The sequence below is a fragment of the Hyperoodon ampullatus genome, assembly GCF_949752795.1.
Source record: "Hyperoodon ampullatus genome assembly, chromosome: 11".
Taxonomy (NCBI): domain Eukaryota; kingdom Metazoa; phylum Chordata; class Mammalia; order Artiodactyla; family Ziphiidae; genus Hyperoodon; species Hyperoodon ampullatus.
Window position 1 is genome coordinate 28,303,134 of NC_136924.1, and position 19,326 is coordinate 28,322,459.

The 19,326-nt window shown below is 43.5% G+C and overlaps 1 protein-coding gene across 2 annotated transcripts in view; it reads right to left on the reverse strand.

Moving 5' to 3' along the window:
- The window catches only part of APPL2 (adaptor protein, phosphotyrosine interacting with PH domain and leucine zipper 2), a gene marked incomplete at both ends in the record, with an annotated part of 51,495 nt that extends 32,599 nt beyond the window's left edge, over window positions 1-18,896 (reverse strand). For both annotated transcript variants that reach the window (XM_079714388.1, XM_079714387.1), the window contains 4 exons: window positions 1,042-1,113; window positions 1,664-1,723; window positions 12,239-12,337; window positions 18,843-18,896. In XM_079714388.1, coding sequence (XP_079570514.1) covers window positions 1,042-1,113; window positions 1,664-1,723; window positions 12,239-12,337; window positions 18,843-18,896 — 285 coding nt within the window. The remainder of the gene's footprint in view (window positions 1-1,041; window positions 1,114-1,663; window positions 1,724-12,238; window positions 12,338-18,842) is intronic.
- Window positions 18,897-19,326: the final 430 nt, after the last annotated feature.

Genomic DNA, 19,326 nt, shown 5'->3' on the forward strand with positions numbered 1-19,326 from the left:
TATGAACGTTAGTTTCTCATTTTATGAACTGAAGATAGCGTTACGTTCATATCAATGACTGCACAGTGAAATGGCATCCGTACATTGCCTTTTTTGCTTATTCTCTATGATGATATTCTACTGTACTGTAGGTACTACACGCTCCTTGGAAGATGAAACAGTTCCTACCTACCTAATCTGGCAGAGGGTTCTGCCCAACACCAGTAGCATCTGAGCTCATGTTTTTTACAATTAGGATTTATGTACTTTTTCTATAACAATACCTGCTTTTCACAAATATTCCAAATGTATTATACAATATAGCTACAAAAACAGTTGTAAGAAATCTCTCTGTAGTGGGTTGAATCACACTCCCCCCAAAGATATGTTTATACAAAACACCATGTGAATATTTGGGAAAAGGGTCTTTGCAGATTCAATACAGGGTCTCAAAATAAGACCATCCTGGGTTATCCTGGTGGGCCCTAAATCCACTGACAAGAGTTCTTATAAGAAGAAAAGACACAGACAGAAGAGAAAAAACACGAGGGTGGCGTGGGGAGAGAAGGCCATGTGAAGTCAGGGGCAGAGATTAGAGTTATGCTGCCACAAGCCAAGGAACACCCAGAGTCACGAGATGTTGGAAGAAGCAAAGAAGGATTCTCCCCTAGATACTTTGGAGGGAACGTGGCACTGCCAACAACTTGATTTCATACCTCAGGCCTCCAGAGCTGTGAGAGAATAAACTTCTATTGTTTTAGGCCACCTACTTGTAATTTTATTACAGCAGACCTGAGAAACTAATTCTCCCTCCTAAGGAAACTGAATTCTTAGAAGTCTTTCTTTCAGTCTATTGTTCATATATACCAAAGCCTTTCCCCTCAAACCAGAAACAAATGGAACAGCATACAACCTCTTTTATGAAATGAACCTTGGAAGATAAGGTTGAGATACCTTCTCAGATAGTTAAGTAGATATCTAAAAATAAAAAGTGGGCCAAAGTAAAGATGAAAGGAAGTTCAAAAAAGAATCAAATAAAATTTTGCCATGTGGCTATCTTACCTCATCCACCACTTTGGAAAAATAGTGGAGTGTAGAAATTACTTCTTCGTCGCCTTTGCCAAGAGCAAAATTCTACGACCAAAGAAGAAAAGTGGCGGGTGTTAATGGAACGCTAGGGAATTCAGCACTATAGCATTACCCCACAATACCCTGCCCTCCACCTCGACTTCCTCTCTTCCCCCAAGAGCACATCATGTCAGAGCGTCTGACTGCGGAGAACTAGAGCTCTCCCCTTGCTCTGGTCCAGCCACGCAGTCAACTGCCCTCCCCAGGCTATTCCTTTGTCGGTCATCACCCTTCTGTTTAGATATAATGGTATCTTTCAGTTTATTTCCTGGAATTCTTAGTGTTGATTCACTTGTAGTCCCTCGGAAAATATGAACCCTCAGGGCAGCTGATTACTTCTGTAGGCTAATAAGAATACATCATAAAGACTTTGGGATAATCATCAGAATTTATCAGTGGATAGGAAAAGGCAAGACAAAAGAAAAAATGGAAATTGCCTATGGAAAAAAAGAAAGGAAGGAAGGAAGGTCTCTGAAGGTTGCCTCTAGAGAATTCCTTTATAAGGACTCCGCTTGAGTCCTAAGCACAGCAATATGCCACATATATATCAAGTTACCTGTTTTTCATATGCCAGCAGTTGCTTAGAAAGCTGTTGAGTAGCCAGGCACATTTCATTCTGTAGGGAGAAGAGAAAAGCAAGTAAGATTTGTCCAGTGCGTACGCAGTCACTGAAAAATGCCACCTCAGAGAATCACTTAAACATAATATGTATGTATCTGTAAAATAATAAAATATTTTGTTCAGAAATTATTTGGAAAACAAGACCAAAACAAATGAAAAGGTTAAAGCTTGCTTTTTCCTCCCCATCATTTATAAACTGATGCTCCTTCTGGTCATTCAGTCAGTAAACAAATGTAGTGAACAACTAACATGTGCCAAACCTCCAGCAAAGACGTGGTCCCTGCCCTCATGGGGTTTACTGGGGAAGCAGACACTAAAAAATAGTTACAAGCATGACGAGAACCACAAAGGAAATACTGCGTGCAGTAGGAGGCTCTGACTGGACGATCTGCATATGGTCCTCAAGAAGACCATGGAAGAGATGTTTTAAGCAGACCCCTGGAGAAAGACCAGGAGCTAGCCATGGGGATGAGCTTTCCAGAAGGAGGGACAAGCATGTAGTAAAAGCACCCTGCCTGTCTGAAGAGCTATAAAGCAGGGCATAGCTGGAGCATGGGGTGCAAGGCGTGGAAATGAGACAAGCCTGGCAACACAGGCAGAGCAAGGGCATGCGGGGCTCCATGGCCCAGTTGCAGACTTTAAGTGCAGTGGGAATTTAAGCAACATTATGACACAGTCAGATTCTACCAAACTTATAGCACTAGGTCAGTAATGATGGATGGTAACACAGAAGCACAGCTACAATGCCTGGGAAGGCCCTTTCTGTGCTGTTTTTCACTGGCCAATACTGTCCACTTTCTTCTTCTTCTCATATTTATCCCTCTGATCTCCGGCTACACAGCAGCTGTCTACCACTATCCTCCCATCATCAACACATCCAGCCTAGAAAACGTGTCTTACGTTTCTAAAGCTCAGTTAAGGATTCTTTTTAGGTTCAGGGTGTATTCCTAAGAGAGGGAGGGAGCTACTGGGTCTCACCTGGAGCAGATAAGGGGAGGGCACTGGCCAGCCTTGGCCTCCACTTCCTAATTCCCCTGGGTTTGCTGTTCCTTAGGGGTAAGGCCTGAACTCTGCCGGAGCTTGTTTTATTTTTCTTGGGCCTCCTTTGCAAGACCCATCAGAGCCTAATCCTATGTTTTTTGGGCCTTCTTTGCAGATAACTGGTCAACCTGTTCCCTGACTTCCTTCATCTGCCCCAAGAAACAGCCATCAGTAGACCCTGAAACGTGGCGCACTCTCTTCTTCCCCAGAATAAAGTCAGGCAAACATAATGATAATTCCTGGCTTTGGCATCCTACTGGGGTGCCACCACTTTGAAAACTAACCAGAGCTGGCAGTCACAAAGCCAAGAGGAGGGCAAACAAACAAATCCAGAAGTACTATGTCCTGGATCTAGACAGGAGCATGAAACCATTACCTAGCACAGAGCAGGCACTCCACAAATGTTTGATGAATGAAGGAACAAACAAGGTTAGAAGATTCATATAAATTTCAAGTTTTTAAACAATACCTGGAATCACAGTGTGAGGGGAGAAATACTTCCTAACCCTGTAAGGCAACATCACAGATGGTGGGAAATAAAATACAGGGTGGACAGGCATAAAGCAGTCAGCCAGGAAACAGCCACTTGACCACCTTTAGCAGTGCTGTTTTGAAGATCAGGGCGCATGGGAACAAGGGTCTTAGCCCATTCACTGAGCTGCTACCCTGCTGTATCAGAAAATCCCCATCTCCTCTTCTCTGAGTTAGCAGCAGTGCGTTTAAGATGGATTTGTTCAGGTTACCTTGGCATCTGCCTCCCCAGGCAGCCCCATGTAGACTATGATTTGCAGACCCACAGAATCATCCTAACAACAGCAGCTAACATTTACACAGCACTTAATTCATGCCAGATACCAACTAACTGCAATCAGGCATTATGTCATTTAATTCTGACAACCCTGTCAGGCATGTTCTAATTAGTAACTCAATTTTACAGAAGAAATGGAGGCCCAGAGATGTTAGGCCACCTGCCCAAGGTCACACAGCTAGTTAGTAGCAGGGCTGGGATGTGAATTCATGTCTGTCTAAAATCCACACTCTTCAACACTACTCTCTAAGATCCCAAGTCCTGCTAAGAGAAAAGACCTGAGAAGGCCATTGCCTTAGGCTAAAGTTGACAAACTTCTCCTGTAAAAGGCTAGATAGCAATTATTTTTGGCTTATGGGACATACAGTCTCTGTCACAACACAAGAGCAGCCATAAATAATTCATGAACAAATGAGTATGGCTTCATTCCAATAAAACTTTATTTACAAAAATAAGAGGCCAGTCCAACAGATATGATAACCACCCTCCGTGCTTTCATAACAAGCAAGCGCCACAGGCTACTTGAATTCTTCTCTCCTTTTAGGAGGTGCTGGCAAGCACCCCACGTGTAGTGGACACACCTGCCAGGGAGCTGCTGGCATCCGACTGTGCCCAGGCCAATGGGGGGCACTCATGTGCCATGCGCACAGCTCCACTGAGGCTGAGGAAGAAGGGGCACAGCACACAACAAGGACAACTGCTTCCAAAATTCCTGTGTACAGTGGACTCTGCCGGGTCTCCCCTACAAATACTTTCTGAAGGGATTTCCTGGTGGCGCGGTGGTTGAGCGTCCGCCTGCCGCTGTGGGGAGCACGGGTTCGTGCCCCGGTCCGGGGGGATCCCACGTGCCGTGGAGCGGCTGGGCCCGCGAGCCATGGCCGCTGGGCCTGTGCGTCCGGAGCCTGTGCTCCGCAGCAGGACTGACCGCAACGGTGAGAGGCCCGCGTACCGCAAAAAAAAAAAAAACCAATACTTTCTGAAAGTGCTATGTACTTCAGATGTGTGTGATTTCAGGCAGCAAGATTCTGTTCTACCAGCATGATTCCACTGGGTACAAACAATACACGTACAAAATGGCCTGTCAACTGCCCTGAAAAAGAGATGAGCCTCTCCTATACAGAGCACATGACATGAAAAGTCTTTTAAACTAGACCAACTTTAATCTTACTCACACTTAATCTACTGTACACAAAGGTTTTATGAAATGCTTTACCTAATTAATACACACCCTGTGAGGTAAGCCTGCCTAATTATCTCTTTAATAAGACTTGCAAAACTGGAACTTGCGTGAAGAGTAAATATTAGCAGTAACAATAATGAAGATAGCTGCTAACATATATTGAGTCTTTTTTAGGGACCTGACATTGCTGTTAAGCATTTTTTATATATTATTACATTTAATTCTTACAAGGCACTTATGAGGTAGGGTATATTCTCACCCTCATTTTAAAAATGAGGAGAAAAAGGTTCAGAAAGGATAATACCTTTCTATAATTACACAAGTAGTAACTGGCAAGGCAACGATTCAGCTCAGATCTGTCAGACTCAAAATCCAAAGCCCAAGTGCTTAACACCATACTATTCTGATCCAAAGTCCAAAACTGTATTTAATAGTACTGTACTCAGTGAGCAGGCCTCACAGGCACTACAGATATCAGCATAAATCCCATACTTTTCTAGCTGTAGTCCAGCAGAAGTGGTGGCCTAAAATGTAGATTCTAAATGGAGTTCTGCGAGTAAGAGTCCGACACTCTGGAAAAGCTCTCTGGTTACTATCTACGCTATTGGGTACCTCATAGGAAGCCTTAAGAGATAACCTGACGAAGGGTTTACCGACAGAATATCCTATGTTCATCAGAACTTCCCAAGGCTGGCGCCGAGGCAGAAAGACCAGTGGTTAACAAACCCGGAAGGAAAACTGAGCTCTGGGCAAAGGAATGTTTACCTTATGGTGGCACAGAGCGCTCATTAACTGCAACTGTCACCTGAAACCCAAAGGCCTCTGGGCAGGAATGGAGAGGCCAGGAGCAGGGGCAGAGGAAATCCACTAGAGTCCAAGTCACAGTGCAGGCACTGCTTTGATCTAGGCCAAACAATTGGCCAGAAATGTTACCGAAAGCCAAGTGGCTGAGAGTCTCATTCATCACAGCGCTACCCCAAAGCTGGGGTCAGGGGGTTGCACTGGATCAGGAGCCCTGGCGGCAGCGGCGGGGGGTGGGGTGGGCGGGGCGGTGCACAGAGGGAGCGGCGAGGAACGTAGCAAGGACACAGGCTGGAGAGCTGTGTTTGGGGCAGGCCATGTGGGGCCGCTTGCTGAGGACTCTGACATTATTCTGCCGGCAGCAGGGAAGCCCCGAGGAACTCTGGCAGGAGAAGGACAAGGTCAGATGTGAGCATAAGAAAAATCGTGAATGGCTGTGGTGGAAGAAGAGGATGACATGAGGGTCAGGAGACCACCTGAAGTCGAGGGAGAGAGAAAACAGGCTGAGCCCGAGCCAGAAAGTAGCAGAGATCTGCCTGGTATCGCTGAGGCAAAAACAACAGGCTAGAGTGACTGAGGAGGAAGGGAGAGTCCAAGACGAACGGACCCTAGACTGGATGACCCATGATGGCAGTGCGCCAAGCTAAGGCGCTGACAAGGGGACACAAATCTGGGAGGGACAATAAAGCGCACAGAGGGGGTGTGCCGACGGTCTGGTGGAGGTGGCCCGGATGCAGTCTTTCATTTAACACCTATTTATCAAACACTGAGCAGGGCCGTGGAAGGTGCTGGCCATTGGAGACAAAGACAATCTGCTCTCAGAGCTCACAGTGCACAGGGAGGAAAGAAAATCCCCCACTGTCTCTCAGTGCTCTGACCAACAAGAGTGCAGGGCATCTGGGCACACGGGTGAAGGGTGCTTTGGTCCGAAGGGAGAAGAGGAAGAAAGAAAAGGTGTCAGACACCTCGGACCTGAGGTCAGTCTTAAAAGTCATTTGCCGGGAAGGCCATTTGCCAGGGCACGGGGTCCACATGGAGTCCTGGAAGAAGGAAGGGCACAGCAACGTCTCGAGATGTGCAGAGGGCCTGGCACATTCTGGAACAGCCGAAGACGAAGCTAGAGGAGTAGGCTGAAACTCAGCTCATGAAGAGCTTTGCAGGCCTTGATGAGGAGTTTTTACCTCTGCCTTGTGGTTACAGGGAGCCACAGAAGCAGGTGAAGACAGGGAGGGAAGGGAGGTTTGCATGTGGTAGCTCGAGAGTAAAGGATGGACTGAAGGGGAAAACAAGCCCCTGACAACAGGAAGACTGCTTAGGACGGTGCTGCAATAGCCCAGGTTGAGCTGGAAACTCCCTCTCCACAGTCACAACAGGCAAAAGTCGTTTGGAATAAGAACCTAGAGACGAGGGCTAGAAATAGATTCTGAAATGGCCAGGCTTTGCTGAAGAAGTGACCTTGCCCAGGAAACGAGTAGAGACTAACCAGAGAAGGACTCCTGTGGAATTCTGGAGAACACCAAGACTTAAGGGGCAGCATAAGGGCGCCAGGAAAGGAGAACAATCAAGAATAGTGGGTAGAGACTCGGGACAGACACTGTCACAGGAACCAAAGAAGGACAGTTTCGAGGGGGGCATTGTTAATAGCATCGGGTGCTGCCTAGGATGGAGGGTGGAGAGAGGCTATGAACCAGGCATTAAGCAGCCTGTGCTGCCAGCGGGGGACGGAGCCCAGACTGAGGTGCCTGAGGAGCAAATATCAACTACGCAGTGAGGAACTGAGGTATGTACAGACTGCTCCTTCAGGAAGGTCAAGATCAGTGGACCAAGCTTCTATTTAACCCAAGTAGCAGTCCCAGGGTACACTGCTACCATAACTACTATTATTCGAAGGCTTAGAAGGTGGTTATGTTAACAGTGAGCACTTCGTGCCAGGGACTGATCTTATACTTCACAGGTATTAGTTCTAATAACAACCTATGAGGTGGGTATTATTATGTCCTCTGTTTAACCAACAAGGAAACTCAGGCAATCACGTGACTTGCCCAAGGTCACACAGCAAGTGGCCAAGACTGGAACTCAGATCTGATGCATCTAAGGTCACACACTTAACCTCATACCTAGTGAATAAGCCTGGCCCAGAATAATCTTCCATACTGATCTGAAAGCCTTCAATGCCAGAATGGGGGAAGGCTGTAGATCCCACATGCAAATCAAATGCAAAAACTCAGGTCTTTGAAGTTGCTTCCAGAAACCACTCAGGGGCTCTCTACTCCCGCATGCCTTAAGCTACACACATATTTCTCTGTCCCTGTCATAGAAACCTCAATTTGACTGTTTTTGAGAGCTGTTAAAATGCACTGATTGAAACCATTATGGATAAAAACTAATTAAACAAGGGAAGTTACTCGGATACAAAAAGGAGCTGGCTCCCACCCATAACACACTACAAAGCTGTTAGGCTGATAAGTGTGGGTGTTCTATGGTGACAAGAACAACCTTTGAAGACTCCCACTTCCTTAGCCTCTGCTGCCATTTCTAGAGACCAGTATGTCAAAAGAGTACAGCGCAGGGGTTCAGAGTGAGAGTGGAGGTTTTGGAGTCAAAGACCCGAGTTCAAATTCTGTTCCTGCCACTCATCAGCTGTGTGACCACAGGCGAGTTACATAACCTCTCTTATATAATAATACCTCTCCTTTATTGTGAAAGCTAAATGAGATTACACACAGGCGGTGCCTTGCCTAGTGTGTGGTATGTTTATGTGCCTAATAATATTTTTATTATTAAAATATACAGTTCTCATCCTGTCTGCCTCCCAAATCCTTCTCTCTCCCCTATCACAAGCTCACACTCCTGGATGCCCACTACTCTGTTTCCCAAGAGGAACATTAACTTATTTAGCTTGATATCTATATATAATCATTTCTAAAGAAAAATATTTTCTTCTTTATAATACCAAATGTATGCATATCTTCCCTTCAAAGTATTTTAATCCTATCCCCTCCCATGGTCTCACCCCAGTTTGAAAAGATACTACTCCCAACTCCAATGTGGGCTTTTACATTTTAGGATCAGAAGTTCTGCACTCCCAAAGGTCTGGTTCAGAGCAGCTGCAGAGATGAGACTGTGTTTGTGTAAGCCTGCTTTGCTGAAAGGAAGTGAGAGAGCCTGAACCATGGTTCTCACTTCGAAAAATTCCATCCAAAATGTACTTAAAAAAATCAACAAAACAAACAAAAAATTCCATCCAGACTGAAGGCACCAACTACAGAGGCTTGTCATCTTTTGGAGGAGAAGGACAGGTTCCAGGAGATGCCAGGTTTCACTAATGCTGCTAGGAACATCATTTGACCTTCCCGTTTTCTCAATACAATGTCTGAGAGGAGAAGTAAGAAATTTACGTAAGTAAATTTCATTGTAAGACCCTAAAAAATCCATTTCGAAAAGATTTTTTAAAATGTTAACCTCTCTAGGAAAGAAACAAAATCACGGTAGATATACAGAATCAAAACAAGTATATCAAATGCAAAATTTGAGCAGATTTTACTGAATAAGTATACCCATGCATCTATTCAGACACTATACAGAAGTTTTAAATTTAGTCAACAGTTTGAAAGATAGCAGAGCTTTCTAAGTAACCCATCTCTTGCTGCATGAGAAGTGTGTACGGCTTCCTTCATTCAGATGACCCATGATGGAGTACTCAGTTCCCCCATGTGCAAAGGCACATCTGACAATTAGGAGACCAGATGTGACCAGGGACTGCTGTAAAACGCTGAAAACAGCTTATGGCCTATAGCTTCATTCTATTGCTTAAGCCAAATAAAATTTCAAATCTCCTCCAAACTAGCCAAAATCAGCAAAACTGTTCACAGAACTTTCCTCTAGTTTTTTTTACTCTTCCTCTTTCTAAAACTAAGGTCCAAATAGTATTCACTATATCAGAATCCAGAAACTTACCATGTGGCCTGATTTTAAGTATCTTTTATGAACATTTATCAGCAGCATAAATCTTGTTTAAAAAATATAATAATGAAAAACATCTTACTAAGTGCCTCTGTTTTTAAAATTGAAATTATAAAACTCTATTAATGTAATTTAACACGTCTAGGTGTAAAATATTTAAGGAAGAATGTTAAATAAAACCAGGAAAACATAACTTTGGGGAAAAAAGTTGAATGAAAACATTGGTAACTCTTTTCTTTCTTTCTTTCTTTCTCTTTCTTCCCACCCTCATACATACATATAAACAAACTGATCAAAGAGGAGTTAGAAAGTTTTCTTTTGAATTTAATTGAAAAGAATCAAAACATGTTCAAATAAACCTGAAAAACAACCGACCCTGACCCAGCCTATCTGAATGCCACTGACCACTGCTTGCATCTGTCACTGAGTTGGCAGCACTAGCCAGACGTTCTTGCTAGCTTCTGCTGCAGGAAATGCCGAGGCAGAAGGAAGGGCTTCTGCCAGTGACCCATGTGATGATCATGTGATGTGAAGTAAAAGCTGGTTACAGCCTCTTGGAATGCAAGACCCGCTTAATTTTGGCAAAATGCAGTGTTCTGGCTCAAAAGAAAAAAACACATAAGAGAGCATCTGGACATTTCCAAGTAAATGATTCTGACAGACATGGAAAGGCAGAACAGAGACTCTTGGGAGTGGCGGAGTCACAGTCCGTAAGTCTTGGGACTCTTAAACATGAGACAAATCATTTAATAACAATATTCAAACTACTAAAGAGCAGGTATAAGCTCAGTAAAAAATTTTCTGTTCTCTTAAATTTTGAATAGTTAGGGAAAAATACAAAAACATGTAATAGAAATAAATAGGGCTTTAAAAAAATCGACAAAGTATGCCCCAGTTTTTAAATGTTTTACCTATACAAACGAGCAAAATCACAAATAAGCGCATGATTCTTTTGGTCGTTAAAATTAGTTCCAATTAATCAAGTTACACTTCTATAATACAGTAGTTTGCAAATATCTATCTCCAGCCTGAACTCTGGATCTGAACTTTCAACAAGATCTCTTTCCCCACTCTTATGTCCCATGAACACCTCAAAATCAGCCTCTCAAGAAAGAATTAAGGGGAATTCCCTGGCGGTTCAGTGGTTAGGACTCTGCGCTTTCACTGCCAAGGGCCCAGGTTCAATCCCTGGTCAGGGAACTAAGAGCCTGCAAGCCATGATGCGACCAAAAAAAAAAAAAAGGAAAGAATTAAGACTGACATCCCTGCCATTCCTGCCACTGCCGCCCCCCACACTCTGCTCCTCTTCCTGTATTCTCCCAACTATGCACCCTGTTATTGAAGTCAAAGACGTCGGCATCATTCTTGATTCATCCTTCAGCCACCCAACCCCTTCATATAGAATCAGTCACCAATCCACTTCTTCCCAATTCCACTGCCGCTTCCCTAGCTCAGGCTACCACCCTTATGCTTAGTAGTTAATTGTTTGGGCTTTGGCTTCAGGCTGACTTGCTCTACCATGTATTAATGGGGTGAAATTGCAAAGTCATTCATCATCAGAATCCTTAAATCTCCTGACCTATAAAATGAAGATATAATAACACCCCCCACCTCAGAGTTGTTAGGGAATTGAACTGAAATGATTACATGTAAAAGCCCCTGAAACTGCACCTGGAACCTATGAAGTAGTCAATAAGTCTCAACTATCATAATCATCCTCCTTTTGGGTGCCCAGCACAGTTCCTCCAGGTTAGGTGACCCTTCTCTCCTAGCACCTCTAACACTCTTTGTTAATTATTTTTGTCTGTCTCCCAACCCAGTTGTAAGCTCCCTAATGGCAAGAGCTGAGTTTTTTCCCCATATATGATATGAATGAATGATTAATAAAACCATGATAACAATAAATGATTATATATGAATATTAAGAGCTATGTAAAATAAATGAGTATACATGATTATTGATATATTATATTATTATTATACACTGAATGTGGTATTTACTTAGAGATCATCAATGAGAAAAAGGAACATATTAACAGATACAGGCTTAAGTCAGCAAGGAATCAATAATGAAAAGTATTGGTTGCCATAATATTTTGATGTGTAACATAACAAATTTTATTTTTAAGTAACTCACAAGTTTTCTCTTAGAAAGTAACATACATGGGCATTTCTTGATCTGAAAAAGATCCACTTTTGCTACTCAGCAATTTATTTTCCATGGTTTTGCAAGGCAGAGATATTTGTTCCTCAAAACAAAGAAGCCACCCAACAGTTCCAGAACTGTGACTCAAGTCTTTTCAGAGGAAGCCCTTGAAAAAACATCTCTACTCGCCTGCACTGACATCTAAGACTGACCATTTATGAGAAAGACAAAGAGCCATGCCTTAGAATACTGAACCCACTCATTCACGAGTAGGAAGAGGAGACTCAAATGTTTCCCTTTGGAGTAGAATTTTTTTTAAATTAAAAAGCAGTTATGTGGTACCTTTCTACTGAGTCTACTAGTTACAGAAAAATTACCCTATTTCTTAAGCTGTGAAAACAAACTGTCCTCAGTTTTTTGAGGTGAACAGAAGAGAAAAACAATTGTGATTTTATTTCAAAAGTTTAAATGGTGGTGTTCTGACTCAAATCTCTCAACCTCCTGAGAGAAGTTCAAGGTGGGCAGAGGGCTCCCACTCCGTTCCTCTCCAGGTGAGGGGGCAGGAGGATACCTGGGCTCCATAGACGCGTTGCATCGCCTGGAGCAGCTGGTTGGTATAATCCGTGAGAGTGCCAGCATCTTCTTCAAATACACTCAGTAAAGAGCGAGTCTGCAAGAAAAGAGGTCAATTTTATTTCTAAGTGGAGAAGTTACAATGGAGGTAAAACAAACACACACACACAGAGATATGGGGAGGGAAGATGTCTGTCGTCTGACTTTACTTTTTTATTGCTAATACTAATATAAGCTGATTCCTAGAGCTGTAATTCAGAACTTCTTTTCTAATCCTTTAGACTACATTGCAAGGGCAAACTGAATACAGTTTGAGTACTGGGGCCAGGGAAAGAAAGCCAACTTTTAAAGGGTTAAGAAGACTCAAGGGCTATTATCTGTCTCGACTTTAGCCTCTACCTAAGTACCAGTAAAGTCCACCCAATAAAATAAGTGTTAAAAAGGGCAGTCTCTCCCTTCAAGCCCATAAACTGAACTCAATGTCTGGCCTGTCTGTATACCTGGGGTGTGGTCACCCAGCACTGCATCATCACAGCAGTTAACCATCTGTCCGGTTTTCTGCAATCTTGGACGTCTTGCAGGGGTGTGTCATTCTTTCCACTTAAGATACTACAGTCAGGCTCCATGTCTTTCGCCATATTCTATTCAACCAATTTTCAAACTCATGACCAGGAAATTTCATGTACCATGGGCCCACCAGTGGAAGCTCTGGGCACAAAACTCAAATAGCAACTTAAGAATGCTAGCTCAGTTCCTTTGGGAAGACTACTCAGTGCTTCGAGAGCAGCTGAGCAATGTCTTAGATGAAAGGTATTTCCTAGCATGTTCATGCGTAGTGCCTGATACGCTGAGCACTAAAGAAATATTTATATATTGGACGGTGTCTAAAGAAGTATCAAGGGACCACATAAGAGACCATATCTATTCAAGGGACTTTTGTTAATGTGTCCAGCACAGTGGGAATTTAAAATACTATATTAGTGATAATGGGATCTATATTTCAGAAAATAACCCATTAGGCATAGAATGGAGAGTAAGCTATAGAAACATCTTTAATGAGATGATACCAAAGGCACCTTACAAAGAACAATCCATTAAGGTTCGTTATTTTCCTGCAAATGAATTTCAACTTCTTCTTTCTTTTTCTAACCTATCTCAGGTAAGAGAATAATAACTGACCCAAAAGCACCCCCAATAAACTGGAAGAGGAACCCCGACGTTTGAATCATTCTACCTTTGATTTTGTTGACAAACTCTGGTGGACTTCACAGTAGTACGTGCTTATCCTGGTTTTGCCCGAGGTCTTTAAGGCTAAAAATACGTGCTCTCAGACCAATGTACTCTCTTCAGTACCAATTCTTATCAACAGAAGGATCAGAACAAACAAAACAAAAGTCATGGATGTGACCCACTGGATCTCAAAATCCATTAATGGATGTCAATGAGTAGGTGAAAAACATCGGTTTAGAATTCTTTATTATATCTCTTTAAAATACACTATTTGGAAAAAAAAGACTGTTAAAAGACGTTTTGGGAACCTACAGTGATTGGTCTATCACTCTACATTCATTCATATATATACTTTTGCCTTCATCCAATATTTGATGAAACACTGTGTTGGGATCTGAGATTCAAAGGCGATCAGAACCAACTCTGTTCTCCAGAAGCTTACAGTCTACTGGGGCCTCCCAAAGGATCTGGGATCCCCTTGGGACCGTGTCAATCCTGGGTCCACATTCAGGCTCTAAAACTAATTTGCAGGGAACACTAGAGGTAATGAATTACATAAAGTGCCTACCAGTGCCTAATACACAGTGACAGCAGATGATACTGATTATGAAGAAGATAATGAACTCTGCTTATAACATGTTGGACACTAAGGGTTTCACATGTTATGATTTCATTTCAACACTAAAGCAACACTATTATCTACACAGTTATCTATAAATGTCATCTAATAGGAGAGAATCTTTTGGTATTTATGGTACCAATGCTGGAGGAGTCCTTCAATGTTTATGATGATTCTGGTTCCTTTCTTTGCTATAACAGTATATCTAAGAGAATGAAAAAGAGTGATACAACTGGATTGAGGATATTTAATTTTTTAAATACTACTGATGTCCATTTAGTTGAGTCCTATTTATTGTTTTTAATACTCTTAGAAATAAAATATATAGAATGGAAAATGAGCCACAGGATGAAAAGAGAGGGCTTGTATAAGTGTCCTCCATAAAGAGAGTAGAAAGAAAACTAAAACTACCATTTACTCTGTACTTCCTATGTGTCCGACACTGTGCTGAGCACTAAATATTACTTCATTTAATCCTTCCGACAACTTTATGAGGTAGACACCACAGTTACATTAATCCCATTTTAGAGATGATGAAACTGAGGCTCATCAAGGTAAAGAAACTTGCTCAACCTCCCACAGCTGGGAAGCAGCAGGGTTGCGATGTAAACCCAGGTCTGGCTGGTACCAATGGCCATGCTTTCTCCACCGCAGGAGGATGCATCCACCACCTAGCAAAGGTGGGTCTCATCACTGGGCATGCTCTTTGGCCCACAGCCCACCATCCTGTCTGGAGGCAGGATGCAGACTGCTTGGAGCTGACTTCTCTTGGGTCATCCTACTGTCATGCTCTCACCTGTGACTGCCAAAACTACATCACAAGTTTTTTTTTCTTTATATTCTGAACATGTTTACCATGACATCCATTAGAACTGACAAAAACACTCCCGTCTTTCCTTTCTAACTTAACTAGGCCATGATCATCCTTGAAAAAATATATACCCAGCTATCTCAGACACTGTTTTAATATCCACATTTATCAGCTCCGCATCTGCTTAAACTTATATTTGGAAGAACAGGAATGTTCTGAGACCTAAAGAAGGAATAAGACCAAGGACCAGGCAAAGGTATACCAGTTGCTCGAAAGTTCCACAAAAAAATCCGAAAGACTGGTGCGTATCACTTATAAAGACAATAACAGCAATCATTTATGGAGTTACTATAATATGCAGGCATGAAAATACTTTACATATGTTATTTATTCTTCATAAGAATTAAGCAACTATTTTTATTCTAATTTTACACATGTTGAAACACAAGCGGTTGAGTTTGAGTAACCTGCAGAATCAAGATTTAAACTCCGTCCTTCTTCTACTACCCTACACTCTCAAGAGTATGCATGGACAGAAAAATGAAACCAAACACCTTAGCCTTAGCTCCACATCACCCTCTATCTTAGAATAAAGAAACTGGGTGTCATCTAATAAACTAGTCCTAGACATTTTTCACTCCTAAGAATAGCATCTAGTTATATAATGGCACAATTTTAACAGCTGATTGTAAAATATACACACGCACACACACGTGTATATTTTATATATATTTAAATATATCTTAAACGTTTTAATATTTATCATATATAAGTATAAATATTTACATATATATATATATTTTTAAGGTAAAAACAATTAAAACTCTTATTCCCATAGTGTGGGAGAGGGAGAGAAATGTCTCAGTAGAACCAAGCCTACTGAAAGGAAAATGTATCATAAACAAAGAGTACAGCAGGACAAAAGCCCTCCACGATGAAGACAAAACCACTAGGTAATGTTTTGAGGCATCCTGCTTGAGTTAAAAAAGGCCTGGTTTCCCAGCTGGACCTCTCACCGAATAATCTCAGAACTTAATCTTTAAATTCTCTGTGCTTCAGCTGTGCCAACTGCAAAGGAAACAAACAAATATCGTAACAAAACAGCAAGCAACAGTGCTACACTGTATCTCAAAAGCACACTACTTACAGGAAAGAGAATAAGCCCCTGGAGAGGTGCGAGCTGCAGCAGCTCAAAGCAGCAGTTGTTTTCCTATCACAGCAGCATTCACACAGTACTGCAACTGCTGCTTTCCTTATCTGTCTCCCAGAACAGACTGTGAAACAGCGGAGGGAAGGCACTCTTATCTTATTTGTCATGACATTCCCAGCATCTAGCAGCACCTAGCGAGCAGCAGAGGCTCGCAAACAGCAATGGAGACAAGTACCTTAATCCCTCAAACAGTTCTCTTTCATACACCAGAGGTAACCAGAAATAATACATGTATGCACAGAGACTAGTCTTAAAACACACTGTGCAGCACTGTGAACGAAAAAGGGCATGAACAGATGTGTATAAGGTCAGTCAACTGCTATTCAGCTCTTCTTGGGTCACTGAGCTCAAATATAAAAGCTTTTGTGTTCATTTAATGAATCCTGTGCAACCAGGTTACTGGAGCAACCCTCATAAATACTCTACATAAAACAAGAGGAAACAAACAATAGATGGTTTCTTAAGATCCCTTCCTTTTAGTGAAACATTTTAGGTCACTGATGACAGAAAAGCCAGGTGCTAGGTAGCTGGGCTAACTTGAACAACACGGGCAGACTGCCTGGGTTCCAATCCCAGCTCTGCCACTTGATAATGTATAATCTTGGGAGCAAGTTATTTAACTTCTCAGCTCCTTGGTAATTTTAATAGAAGACCTACTTCAAAAGACTGTTGAAAGGATTAGATAAGTTAACATATGTAAAGCACTGAGAACAGTGCCTGGCACATAAAAATGCATGTATGACACAGGTGTTTGCTATTGCTTTTATTCTTTACAGATAAAACTAAGGAGTTGGATTAGATTCCTTCCAGTTACAAGTCTATGCATCTCCTTGGCAGTAAAGCTGCATTAGGCACATACCCCATACAAGAGTGCTAAATATGTTTTGATGGTTATCAAAGACCTTCCTGGAAGTTTGCTTCCATTCAAACCTCACCAAGAACCCTCACAGGGTGACACCCACATCTCAAAAGCAATGACAATTTCCCTATGTAAAGAGGAACATTAAATAGAAATGACGATGCCTCTTAACCTCTTCTTCCTCAGACAAGCTCAGTTATAAATCATGCAGATATGTTAGAATTGTAAGCCCCTTAAATATTATCTGCTCTGTGACCCTCATTCTGCAGATGAGAAAACCCAGCCAGTTACAGGATGGGGATGAGTGACTTGCCCAAATCAAATGATAAGTTAGTGTTAGAGCCACAATTAGGACCCAAGTGGCCTGACTCGTTTGCCAGTCCGCTGTCTCCTACCTCACAGCTGAGCACATCCTGTAAACAACTCAGAACCAGTGCCTATTCACTGATGTGAGAGCCAAAAATTCCGAATGTAACCCCTCGGTGAGGGCAACATGGAGAATCAGTTAGTGCCACTTCTCTAACCTGGCTCAGCCATCACCATGTTCAGTTAGGAAAGCAATTTATCTTTGCACCTCAGTTTCTCCAACTACAAAGCAAGTGGAAATCCCTGTTCAAAATGATATCATTAGAAACTCCACAATATTATCTTCAGATCCCACGCAACAGGTGTGACGATGGACCAAATGACTTCTACCCAGGGCTTTGATCCCATTAAAATGCCAGAAGTTTAGAGACTTCAGAGAGGCCTTTGAGTAGTCAATCAGACCAGCGGATAACAATTAAAAAAAAAAAAAATCACAGCTTGCTTACACTTTCTTACTTGCCTATGTAAAGAAGATCACAAAGAAATGGGACCAAGGCAACTAAGCACACAGTCCTTTTGACTACTAATTCTGAACTGGAGAGATGCAGAGTGGGTGTAGCTAAGTCCATCAAAGGATCATCCCGGGGAGGCACAATTCACGAAGAAAATGGAAAGGAAGCACAAAGGGAAGAGAAACGGTGAAAGGAAAAGAGGTTACTCGTACTCTTAATTTTTCAAGAGTTGAGATACTAGGGAATAAAGAGAGGTATTTAAATAACCCAAGGATGCAGAGCCTCTGGGGCCGACATGAAGCTGGGGAAATGTTAATGAAGGAGAACAAAGGTTCCCTGGGGAAAGGTGCACTGACTTATGAACTGTCATTCTGCACTCATTTACTACATTTACACACCAGCTTTCATCTGCAGAGCTCAAAGCACTTGATTCTTATCTCGGATGCGCTAATGAAGTTCCCCTGTGCGGCAAATAGGGCAGGTATTGTAATTTCCTCTTCACGAATGGGAAAACAGGGCCAAGGGGAGGTCTGGCACAGCTGGGGAAGAGGTCTAGGCTCTCTGCATCCCACTCTGGTCCTAAATCCACCAGGTCCCATCATATCAGTGGTAGTAATAATAAGTAAGATTGACTCCTTATTCTGTACCAGACATTGCCCGCGAACAACCTGACAGGCATTTCCTTATTTAATTCTAACAACTCTATGAGGCAGGTACAATTATTCCTATCTTATGACAAAGCTGAGGAAAAAAAATATTATTTGCCCAGGGCACTTGGTGGAGCCCAAGCGTAGGCCAAGCAGCCTCGGTTTCAGCTGAGTTTGGAAAGGGGTCGGGACACAAAGACTCCGGCCGCGGGGGGCTTTCCCGACGTCTCCAGTCCTGCCTGAGGGATGCCGGCTCCCGGAGCATCCCGGACTCAAGACACAGGGCCGGGCCCGCCCCTTCTTCGCCCCCGAGGGGGCCCTGCGTACTCCCAGCCTCCACCCCGGGGCTGGAAGGGCCTCCTCGGCCTCAAGCCCTCGAGCGAGGGGGAGCCGGGCGGCGGGAGGTACCTGGGGGCTGTCCTGCAACGCCTCCTCTAGCAGGAGCTTGTCCACGGCGGGCATGGTGCCGCGCGGCGGGGCCGAGGGCCGGACGGAAGCACGGAGGGCAGGTGACGCGGCGGCCGAGAGTGCTCGAAGCTCAGGCGACGAGGCGGACGACGCTCTGTGCCCAGGGCGGCCCCGCGTGCGCCCACGCCTGGCCAGTGAGTGACCGCCGCCGCCCGCCCGCCGGCCCTCCTCTCGGCCCGGCCCTCAGCGGAGCCGGATCAACAGGAAGTGTGGCGAGCGCCCGACCCGGCACCGGAAGTGTGGCGGCCCTGCTTTCCGCCCGCGCCCACCTCTCGCGGGAAACCGCAGACCCCCGCCACGGGTCAGCCGGGCGCCCAGCGAACGCCTAGGTTGTTAGGCTCAGCAGTTAAGGGGCCGAATCTTATGCCGGTCAATGCATCTAAAGCCCAGGAGGGGGAACTCAAGAGCGGAAAGATAAGGTTTT